The sequence below is a fragment of the Oryzias latipes genome, chromosome 15 (assembly GCF_002234675.1).
Source record: "Oryzias latipes chromosome 15, ASM223467v1".
Classification (NCBI taxonomy): domain Eukaryota; kingdom Metazoa; phylum Chordata; class Actinopteri; order Beloniformes; family Adrianichthyidae; genus Oryzias; species Oryzias latipes.
The window spans coordinates 11,759,977-11,772,390 of NC_019873.2; the positions used below are offsets into that span (position 1 = coordinate 11,759,977).

General features: G+C 40.8%; 1 protein-coding gene across 1 annotated transcript; it reads left to right on the forward strand.

Annotated features, from left to right (window-relative positions):
• The first annotated feature begins 1,935 nt into the window (after window positions 1-1,935).
• Window positions 1,936-11,160, forward strand: lgalsl (galectin like). Its single transcript, XM_023963753.1, has 5 exons — window positions 1,936-2,258; window positions 2,413-2,508; window positions 2,580-2,668; window positions 4,856-5,039; window positions 8,217-11,160. Exons 1-5 carry the CDS (start codon window positions 2,226-2,228, stop codon window positions 8,358-8,360), a joined length of 546 nt encoding a protein of 181 aa, XP_023819521.1. The 5' UTR covers window positions 1,936-2,225; the 3' UTR covers window positions 8,361-11,160.
• Window positions 11,161-12,414: the final 1,254 nt, after the last annotated feature.

Genomic DNA, 12,414 nt, shown 5'->3' on the forward strand with positions numbered 1-12,414 from the left:
AAAACAATTAATTTCTCCAGGTGGAAATATGCAGAGGAGCCTTTTTCAAAACAACCCTTTTTTGAGAATAGAAACATTTGACAATGAAACACACATAAACAGGAAAACAAAAATATAGTTAACTAATTCACACATCCATGATTGTCAGGAGAGGCAAGATATTACATAAAGACACACAATAGATAAAATAATTAGTGAATATAACATGGCAACGAGAGAATAAAACTGCAATAAACTGCATGTCAAAATTTACAAAAGCGCCATAATACATCCAAGATCATCCCAGTAAATAAACAGACATTTATCTATATTCATTTCTATTCAATAAAAGAATAGATAATAATAATAATAGATAGATGGAAAGGAAAAAATAATAATACATATTTATAATAAGGAATAATAATAGAAATAATACATAATAGATAATAATAGAAAGGAACAAAGGAAACACAGTTAAATTCTTTAGTTCTAAAGTATTTTGGTTTAAAGAAATTCAGGTGGTGTCAAAAAAGGCAATAAAATAATTACTACTATATATAAAAAGAAGGAAACCATATAAAAGTGAATGAATAAATACATTTGATTGGAAACAATTTGTGTCAGAAAACTATTCAGTATATATTCAGTATATTAATATTTGTTTAAAAAAAAGCTCAAAACTTTTTTGATCAATAAGTAAAAATAAATAATTAGAAATATGTTGAACTATTATTATTATAAATTGTTATTTTTTTGGTGGACTTTATCATTATCATTATTATTATGCAAGACATTTATTGTCATTATGATAAATAATTACATTTTTTCAAAAGAACACAATAAAAACAAAATAGAATAAATAAATAGGCCATAGGGACAAAAGTGCAGATAATTGACATCTTTGACTGTTCCTCAGTCTGCTTGTTTTACACCTGATGCTCCTGGACCTTCTTCCTGATTGAAATGGGATAGTGCATTGCCCGGGTGGGAGCAATCTTTTGGTAAACCCTGAGCCGTCTTCTTGATTCTTGTTTTATAAATTGAGTTCAGACACGGTAGTCAACATCCCTGGTCCTTTCTGTTCTGGATTGTGAGGTTGCCATACCACACTGTCAGACTGAGAGACAACATGGCTCTGTAAAAGATTGCCCTGCTGAGCCCTTTTCACCAGGTGTGAGGTGTTCACTGTCCAGGAAAGGTCAGAAGAAATGTAAATGCCCAGGAGTTTGATGTTGCCTTCATGCTCTACCTCTTCTCATTGAATAAAGATGGGAGTGAGTCCTCCTGGACTTTCTTTAATCCATCATGACCTCCTTTGTATTGTTGAAGTTCAGAACAAGATGGTTTCTGGAACACCACTGGGTCAGGTTCTGAACCTCTTCTCTGTAGTGAGACTCAATGTTGTCAGTTATTACACCAACTACTGTCGTGTCATTTGCAAACTTTATGACTGTTTGTTGGATGTATCTATCTATCTATCTATCTATCTATCTATCTATCTATCTATCTATCTATCTATCTATCTATCTATCTATCTATCTATCTATCTATCTATCTATCTATCTATCTATCTATCTATCTATCTATCTATCTATCTATCTATCTGTAACAAGAAACGGGCTGTATAAATAAATTTGACTTTCAATTTGTTTCTAAGCACGCGCGGAATTGATGCAGTACCAGTCTCTGTCCACTAGGAGTCGGTGTTAATACGCAAAAACCGTACACACAGTTCATTTTAAATGAATTTTTAATGTTTGTGGGTGTGTAAACATTTATTATGGAAAAAGGTGAAAAATAATAATTATTCTAAAAGTTCAGAAAATTATTACTTGGGAGTTTAATCGATAAAAAAGACTCTGAGTCACACCCAAACCGAACCGGGTTGGATCTGCGGAACATTCCGGTGGCGTTCCGGTCCAGAATACACCGGCAGCGGGTTGGGGTTAGCATCATTGTGAGGGGTTGGATAAAATCGGTCTGATTAGCTTCTCCAACAGAAGGGGATTAGGCTTTCGGACTGTGGTTAATGCATTGTGTTAATGTAAAGCACACGTCAGCAAATATCCACCCATTTCTGAGGCGCTGCTGCTGCGGGAGGGGCGGGACGGGGGGGGGGGGGTGTCCACGCACACACACACACACACACAGCCCGGCCAGGACAGGAGTGTAGCAGGAAGAGGAGCGTCCTCCTCCCGACACGCCACGCCACGGCTGACCGTTCCCACAAGCATCCTCGGTTCAAGATGGCGGTGCAGGCGGCGGAGAAGGACGGCACGGTGAGTGTTTGGAGCCTGCGCCGGGGTGAAGGTGGCGCCTGCGGGCTCTCTTTGTGGATGCGGGGCAGCAGGTGGGCTCTGAGGAGCGTACCTGCTGCCCCGCATCCACAAAAGCGACGCGGCCCGCTGACCCCCGCCGTGTTTCCCCGCACAGGAGCTGCAGACGAGCGCGGACGAGGAGCTCCTGAGCGACCCGCTGGGGAACCCCGGCCTCATCTCCCCCGACAAAGAGGGCCTCTCCCGTCTGTTGGTAGGGAACCGACCCTCTTTCCCTCTCGGGACGGTGCTCGCCCCCGCGCTGACGTGCTTGTGTTTGTGCAGACGGTGCCGTTCTGCGGGCGCATCCGCGGCGGAATGCGGCCGGGGAAGAAGATCATAGTGATGGGCATTGTTGACCTGGAGCCAGACAGGTGAGATAAGAGCGCAGGCGCATAGCTTCACAGCATCATTATCCGTCCATGAGGTCAAAGGTCAGACCCTTATTTTGTTATTGTCTGGAGACCTGCCCCTCCAGGACTGCAGCAGAGGAGATGTTTGGGTCCAGATCTGGTTCTGGGTGTGAACGTCCCAAGTGACACGTTAGTCTATGACTGAGACCTGCAAAAAATATGAATGAAATGGAGCTATTTTGGAGATTGGTTGGTCCCACTAAGGTGGAATTAGCCTGTTTTTCCAGTCACCAAGACTGCACTACGCATTTTCCGGACAAGGAGGAGCTTATTGTGCCCTCACAAGAACCGTTTTGTCCTCCAAACCTGTCCTGACATCCACAGAAGGACAGTGACTGCTGTCCGTCTCTGATTATGCAGTGGAAACACAAAGGCCCTGTCCGAACAACCCTCTCTGATGTATGCGGGGTTGCAGAGGACGACCAGCAAACCAGATACACCCCTTCATTCAGACCAACAATTGTTGATCAGAATCTGCAGTTGACCCATCCCGGTCATCCTCGGGGGGTTCATGTTGCCATGGTTTTTCAAAAACAACACACTGAAGAACAAAATGTAGGGGAAGAGGTTGTAGACTGTGCATTCACCCATGCTCCATCAGGAAGTTCCAATAGTTGCAGTTTCCACAAATGACCACTTGAGGCATGTCTCACAAGGAAGTTGTTAGTTTGTGCATTTTTTAAGGGGCACGGACTAGAGTTGCACGACATGAGGAAAACTCGATATATTAGTGATCAATATCACGATGACGATATGATTTGTGATACATGTACCAATAGCAAAAGCAACTAAAACATAATTTCCATTTCACTGCAACAGTTTGATTGAAATAAGTCATTGTATTTTAAATTATGATACATGAGAGGCGAGCATCTAACATGAAAGGGCTCCACTCGACGTGAAAAGGTCCATCTGATTGGTCAGATGTGGAACATCCAGGCTCCTCCGGTTGGAAGAGGCAAATCTCCAGGCTTTTTCGTTCACAGCTCTATTCCAACATATGAAAGACTTGGTGTCTTAATTCCGATCGGGCACAAACTGCAAGCCATCCATACGTCACCTGACCCTGATTGGTCAAAGTTTGTCCTGGCTTGACTTTCAACCGGCACTCACTGGCTGTGTGTTTTGTACGCAGAGCCCGAAAACGGTCAGAGAAGATTGCGTCGTGACACGTGAACGTGAGCGTTTTGAACACAGAACCCCGAAACGCGCACTTGCACAGACTTTTTCATTGGAAGTGGTCGCTTGAACAAGTGCTGCTGAGGGTGGTGTGAACGTAGTTAAATACTTCAAGCTGCCATGAGATTGTTTTAACATGTTAGTATACATATAAGATAACGGTTTACGCCGTCTATTGGGATGCGCTTATTGTTGATATTGCAACAACGATAAACTTCTATTTACTGTGCTGGTCTAGAGTGGTCATAATTCCCTCACAACTTGGTCGTTCTATATAGGGTGTTCCTCATTTTTTGGGGAGGGGGTTCCAAATCTAGAATTCCAAAATCCAGTGCTCTGAAAATTTCCCAGTAGTCTCTGCAAGAAAATAGTGTTCATCCATGCTTGAATGAGGCAATATACACCACAATTCAACTTGTGATTTAAAAAAGTTGTATTTAAATGTATTTTTTTCATAAATCACGAGAAAATGGTGGATTCATAAAAATGTTCATTTTCATTAGGTTTTTATTTTGGCAAATGGGTGACATCTTACTTGCCATTAAAAAAAAAAAGAAAAAAAAGTGAATGTGTCCGAATTGCGTTAAAATCCAGTTCCATTTCATTGGTTACTTCGGGTCACATGACTAAAAAAGTTCAAATTTTATGATTGTGAATAGTTACTTTTCTGAAGCTCCTCTTTATCCAGGTAACCCCGCCTCCATCCAGTGCTGTTTTGGGAGCTGGGAGTTGGTGTTTAGGTGGTTCAAAGCCACAAAAGTGGGGCTACGCCTGATCTACAACCAGACTGAAGAAAAGGGGGCTTCAGATGGGGGGAGGGGGGTAAATCAGCTGCAGGGATTATGAATAATTAACAGCTGATTTATCCAACTCTGCAGAAGCAGAATGATTCATCAGTCTCATCCCAGATTAGCGGCCTTGCCCGTCCATCTCGTTTGACCCCACCTCTCCTTTCCCCCCACCCCCCAGCTTTGACGTGAGCCTGACCTGCGGCCGGGACGTGGACAAGCAGGAGAACCCGGACGTGGCCCTGAAGCTCGCCGCCCGCTTCAGCGACCGCCAGTTTCTGAGCTGCGCCCGCATCTCTGGGAAGTGGACGAATGAGGACGTGTCCACCGCCTACTTCCCCTTCATCCCCGACCAGCCTTTCAGGGTAAAGTTCCCCGGATGTTTTTTAAGACGCAGACTTTACAAAGTCCCTTTTTGTCCTCCCTGATGATGAAGAACAAATGCAGAAGCTAATTTATAGCTTCAAAAGTCCAGCTCCCACAGTAAAGCATCTGCTTCTTAAATACAATTTTAAAGTAAAAAACAAATTAAGCCTAGGGATATACACCTAAAGACCCCCCCAAAAAATCCATCACTTAAATAATTCAAATGTCTCTTAGGAAATGAAACCTCGATTCCTCAAATATGAGGGTCAATTTTCCTTTAAAAGTGCTTTTCTCTTAATTTTTTTTAGGACAAACCTTTTAATTCAAACGTTCATCATTTTATTAATTAAAGTTTATTCCAAACCACCAGTTAGGAAAATAATGATTGTAAATTTACATTTTTCAGATTCTGCACAAAATATTAATCAGAAATGTTGACCCTATCTTTTTGTGGGCGGAGATGTTCCTCTTTTATTCAAAACTTTTAAAACCATCTGTCTGTTCAAAAAATAAAAATGTTGCACATTATAGATAAATAGTTTTCAGAAGTTGCATAGAGCTGGTTTCTATTTAGAAAAATGTATTAAAGTAAAGTAAAGCTGTTAAAGTTTTCACATAGCACTACTAATCAGAACAGATCAGGTTTTAGATTCTATGAATGAAAACCCTCATCTGGATCGGATGGACTTATTAATGGAATGGAAAGCCTTCTTTCACTGCTTTTTGGATGACACTCCCCCATGCCTTTTGCTTAACCCTTCTGTTATGTTCTGGGTCAAATCAACCTGCTAATCAGTTAAAAAAATACAAAAAAAAGTATTTTTTAAACTTGAAACTTCTCCTGCAACACTTGTAATAAACACATAGAATAAACAAAATGTTCATTCGTAACTGAAATAACATGAAGGTTGAAATAAAGCAGGTCTGCAGATCAACTGCAGGAGTCTCAGCATCAGCTGTTCATGGAGGGGTGAGGGGAGGGGGGTTATCATCCAGGCTCCAGGACCTGGATGTACGATGCTACCTTCCGCTCTAATAATCCTGAACCTGCAGATGATGCAGACGTCCAACTCGGAACAGGAATCTGTTTCTGGGGCGTTTCCTTCCCAGAGAGACTCTCCGTTGCGTGTCTTTGCCTCGCGGCCGGAGCGGCGGAGGCCCTGCGTCCTGCTGATTAAAGCTGCCAGTCAGGCGGCTCAGGGAAAAAAAAGGGGGGGGGCCTCATGATTTGCAGACACGTGGGCAGACTCATGACGTGTGGTTTCGGAGCAGGAGGTTCAGCTGGAAAAGCGCCCTGACCGCCTCGGGCGCTGCGCGCTCACGCATCCAGGTCTGTTACTGCTGCTCCGAGTCCACATCCTGCATCTGCTCAGTCCTTGACTCCCATTATCCGCTTGACGACTCAAAATGCTGAAATTTAGGCGTGAACCTAAGTAAGACGACAGCCGTGGTGGAAGGAACGATTTTTCTGCTGGGATTTACATTTGAGCAAAACTGTGGAAAGTGTGCCTGTGGTATGAACGCGGCGGGCAGCACTGTAAGGGCCAAACCTTGGCACTAAATGAGGTTTTATTTGAGGGGCAGCAGCTCTCGGGCTCAAAGCTCTAAGGGGAATTTCACAGCCGGACAGTCCTGCAGACTCTGCGCATTTAGGCAGCTGAAAACCAGGAGGAAAAATCCACAAAGACAAACGGAGGCGTCAGTCCTCCCTATGTCTGATTGTTATTGACCCACTCTGATCACCTTTTCTATTCTGTTTTTATTTTAAGTGTTCTCAGCGGTCTTTGAATTATGATTATCCCGTTTTTAGGCAAAACTTCAACAGAGAGGCAGTAGTTCAGCTTTGACTGTTGGCATAGAGCAATCCCCCCCCATCATTGCTGAGACCTCTCTGTTTACACACTGCCCCACTACACTTACAGCCACATACCAGCTTGGATAAGGAAAAGGAAGACTTACATGGATCTAATTGTCTAAATGCATCAACATGGAGCAGCGCAGGAAGCTGCTCGCCCCCCCGTCCAGCGTATTTTCTACATCACAAATAACGATCTTTTACAAACTGCATTTTTTTTCGTCTGCTTCTGATCCATAATGATTTGAAATTGAATTTGGAGCTTAATTTTCTTGATAAAAGGTCCACAAGAACATGTTAAAAACATCATTTTCATCAGAATGGGTCTTTCAGGTACTTTTGATTCTGGTTTGGATCTATTGGTTTACTTGCAAGTGAACTCTGGTGTGTTTCAAATATAGGTGAAGGTAAAATTCCAGGTGGTGTAATGAGGTGTAGATGTTAGTTTTTTTCATTTTGTGAGTTAGTTTTCTTTTTCTATCCCTTTAAGACAAATGGATGATGTTTTTAGGTGCAATTGACCAACAGAAAAGGGTAATTTAGTCTCTGAAACTTCAAAGCTAAAGTTGTCCTGCAGAAACTAGACCTGATTTTATGAAGAAAGAAAATCTTCTATCACCAGATGGTTTTATATATTATTAATCAATCTTTGGGTTTTTACAGGATTCAGCAGACCTGGCTCTGATTATGATCTAAAACTAAACTAGACTGAAATAATAAAAGTATTCCTTTAATCAGACTAAACATAATTTTATTTTGAAGGCGATGTTTGTTTGTTTTTTGTTCCACGCGTTTTTTTTAACAGTGACTGACAGCAAAAAAAACAACAAAAAAGTAACACACTCTTTTGGTTTTCATTGCAAAAGTTGCAGCAAAGTGAAAACGAAACGTTTCTTGAACAAATCTTTATTGTGACTTTCAGAATGTCCACCACATCACATTAAGACATTACTCCTAGCCTGGCATTTAAATAAAACAAAAGGGAGCTGTAAATGAATAAACAACATGAAAAGATATATTTTTATAAAAATGATTTAAAAAATAAAAGAAGGGGCGTACATCAGCACAGAATTCCTTGAGTAAACATGGAATGTGTTTGAAAAATCTATAAGAACTCCACAGAAATCACTTTTTTAAAACGTTTTTTCTCCTCAATATAAGTCTGTCTCTCCAGATCCAGACGTGTCATCACTTCTTTTGTCCACATTTGGAAACAAAACTTTTATTTTGAAATCTCTGTTGTGTCTTTAGTTTTGCAGCCTTCTGCCGTTCTGCCCTTTGTTTGCTTCCAGCCTTTCTAAGCGCTGCCTCTCCTCTGCAGATGGAGATCCACTGCGAGCACCAGCGCTTCCGGATATTCGTGGACGGACATCAGCTCTTTGACTTTTATCACAAAGTAAAATCGTTGTCATCCATCGACACGGTACGGATTCAAGGAGACCTGCAAATCACCAAGCTCGGTTAACTCTTTCCACATATGAAAGGTTGTTGTATTTTTTATTTTATTTGATGTATTTGGGCGCTGCGTGTAAAAGCAAAACAAGCAAAAAAAGACTGCATCTCCAATGTGTGCACACTTGCCAGCATCCCATCATGCACCTCTGCTGCAGCAACTGGAAATGCTCCAGTTTGTCTTTGGTTGGTCACTTGTTTTTTCCTGCATTCAGTTATTATATTATCAGTTTATTTTTACTGGGATGCAGAACTTGTGTGCATTTGGAGAAGTTATTAATGTTCTATCATTGTGTACTGAAGTATTTAAGTTCAACTGAGGATATGTGCTGATTTAATCCTTAATGAATTCCTCAAAAATCGCCAATCCGGCTAATGTGTTTCTTGATTTAACGACTCGTTTCCATGGGGATGTTTAGCCCTACTTGCGTTGAACCTGGGTTTTATCTGAGCGCCATGTCGCCTTTTCTTTCCAGTCGTCAAGGTAACGAGCAGAAAGAGGATGGTGGTTTGATGAACCGTTGCTTCCGTGTTGTGTGGCTTAATGTAGTTGTTGTGATAGCCGCTGTCCTGCAGGCGGCGCTGTTGCAGCCACAGGAATATGAAACCCCTAAATTAGTATCTTGCTGCCAGCGGGGCGAATCCCGTCGGTGCTCTGAATGTAAACGTGTTGCTATGGCAGTGTAGACGCCTGTGATGCATCGTACGTGTCTGGTCATACAGCGTCGGAGACACTGCGGCGTTATGAAGCATTTATATCTGTTTATCAGAACGCCTTGTTCCAGCCGTTAACCCGCTTTGCTGGTGTTCATGTATGTCAAATTTAACCAATCTGTTCTGTCAGAGGTGTGAACACGAACGAATTTAAATCCAAGTTAAAACTGGTCAAAGTATCACTTCCTAAAGGTTCTTCCTGGAGGAAGATGAGTGATTACTGTCAGACATTTTCCCTAAAAGAGCAAAGAGCAACAAATAAGGAAATATGAAGAACAGAGTGGACAGACGAAGTGATAAATGTGCATACAAAACCCATAAATATTCACGGCTGCACAGCCTGGTGCTTTCTCAACCTTCCTCCTCACCTTCTAGTTGCTGCCTGTCATGGGATTGAGCTCAGGACCTAGACCTGGTGCTTCTTCCCCAAATACTCCAAAATCCTTCATGTATGTTCCTGAATTCCTGAAGAAGTTCATAAAAGTTGCAATACCTCCCTATTTAAAGTATTCCAGTAAAATTTAGATTTTTTTCACTCAAGAAAACCTAAATACAAATAAGAACTCTAAAAACTCTACCTGATGATTATTTTCTTTGAATTGTGAGCTTGAAAGCTGAAGTGGGAGATGACATCAACCAAGGACTTCCAAGTTTGTTAAAAAGAATGGTTCCCATGGGGCCATCACCTTTGTAATTGCCTCCATTTTTAGTCTGGATTGACTGCACGTTCGGCATGCTGGGAAATTAGAGATTTGTAGAAGTCCACATGCTCTTTTTGGTGCTCCAGTCTGACTTCCATGTAGGTTTACCACCAGTTTCTTTAAGAGACTGCTGCAGCTTTAAGTCTTGAAGCTCTCAACATTCTGTATTTTCACAAATTCCTATTACCTGTATTTTATTTTGAAAAGTCTTTGTACATAGCTGAAGTTGAATCATTCCAATAACCATCAAGGAGGTACCTCTGAGATTCCGTTTTGATGCGTTCTCATGTTTTTCCTTGTGGAACGTCAACAGTTTAACAGGACGAGGAGGTTCTTTCCCAGCGTCCATTGGGGTTGTGATCTGCTCCTTCTGCTCTCTAGTGATTTCATCTATCCTCCAGCCTATATAGAGGAGCACAAACCAGAGCCTCTAGAGCCTTCACGTCATTGTGTCCGTCTCAGCAGAAGTTTTGGAGAATTAAGGCTTCCAGAGCAAAAGAAAAAGGACTCCAAGTAGATTGCATGCTTCATTTTTTATTTTCATTTTGGATTTCTCGTAGTTTTGCACTTTAACAGTAGCATCTTTGTCCACGTGAGTATTTTAGCGTTTGTAGGTTTTCCTGATCCGACGGTTCCACGTCCTTTGAAAATCCCTCTCGATTGTTTGGAGGAGAAACTGAATGTCTTCTTCTGATTGTAATTTGGTGGTGGAAGTTCTGATCTCCCAGCAGACATTTGTGTTCAGATTTTCTCCCATCGAATCTTTAGTTTGGAAATTGTCGGTCCCTCCGAGTGTTAGATGTACGAGTGTGGCCTCAGGGGCTTTTATTTTTTGTTGTTTATACATAAATATTTTTAGTGCTGCCTTCACTTTGTTCCTTTTGAACTGTTTGTAGCTAAAACAAATAAAATCATATGCTATATTTCCTCAAACTGACAACTTTCTGAAGTAAGGCTGGATGGTGTACATTCATCAAATGTTTCTAGAAGTAGACAAGTCTGTTCTTGAGGTGTCATGTGCTTGTACAGTCACATTCTATTTATTACCGTGGCTGTTGATGAGGGTGTGCTCTGACGTCGAGTCCTTTTATAGTGTTGGAAGTGTTTTTGTTGATCGCACATAGCTAGAACTGATGGCAGCGCGCTGAGACTCCAGAAAAACCACTGACTGTTTTTTCCCATCTCGAGATGCCCTCACCGCTCTGACGTGTCCTCAAAGTTTGAGGACAATAAACGTTCACAACACAGCTTCACGTTCCTGTGACATTTACAGATCTCTGAAAATGTACGACGGTATGCTGATGATGTTACACTTTGTTGTTGTGTTAACTCCATTTTTCTTCCATTTTTTTTTGTAAAAACAGCTCTTTTGCAGTTAAATAAACATCTGCTAACGTAGTTTGGCTTTTTTCTGATTCTTTTCATCTGACACACTCAAGTTTTATATTTATATGGTATAGCATTTGAAGCTAAAAGGTTTACCTTTTCTCAACTGTTCTCAGACGTGTTTCCTTTAAGCTAATTACTTTTTTTTTACAGTTACCTGAAGATTTGCCGATAGTTTAAATTAGCATTGATTTAGCTAGCTAGGTTAGCTTAAAGTAAATCAAAATATTTTATGTTATATATTCTTATTTTAATTAATCATTTTCCATATTTACAGTTTTTGTTCACTCTAAATACACACTTGGCAAGAATTGAAACATTGTACAGCATTGTTTTGGCATTTGCTGCTATTTTTCAGCTGTTTTCAACTATTTTCAGTTTATTTGGCAAATGTAAGGTCTAATTTTACACCCCCATTAAATTCCTTATGAGCTGTTTAACAATATTCTTCATTTAGATTCTTTTCCCCCGTTGGACATATTGCAGCATCTTTAGCTGTACTGCATCACACCTGGATTACAGTCTTTTTTTTGTTACACAATTTTCCAAGTGAATGACTTATTTAAAAACTAGAGGGTGTTTGGCATAAACAGTGTAATTGTCCACCTCAGCAGCTTCCATATTGTAGGAAACTGTTGTGCAATTACTTTCATGCAAAAGCAAGACCTAAATGTTTAATAAATGCTAAATTTGAATGAAGTACAAGCTGTGTGGTTTATTATTGCTTTTAAAAAATGAAGACTCACTCCAGCTGGTTAAAAAGCTATGTTTTTAGACCTTAATGCCTAATTGACTTGTAGAATATTATTCACTGTAAAATAAAGCTAGTTATCTGCCTTCTAATGCAAAAAAGAAATGGAAGTAAGGATTGATGTTACCAGATTTATATTAAAAATAATTATATAAATAAAAACATGAGTTATTACATGATTTGGGCATACAGATTTACATTATGTAGTGGCGGTCACATGCACGTTGGGTCTACTGGCAGCAGGGGATTGTGGGATCCGTTTCCCTAGTCAAAATAGGGCTGAGCATGGGTGTTTCTTTTTGCCAACGTTTCTTTCCATATGGCTGTTTTGTTGTTCCACCCTTAGTTAATTCTTCCTTTTATATTTGTTTCTTTTTGTTGCACCATGAGTGTGGGAAGGGGAGAAGGTGATGATTGGTGCAGCATGTGGGACACGATGAGGTCTCCAGCACAGCCATTTTGACAGCGCGGGTATTTTTTTTTTAATTGGTCCTTTTTTTTTCAGCTTTATTGAA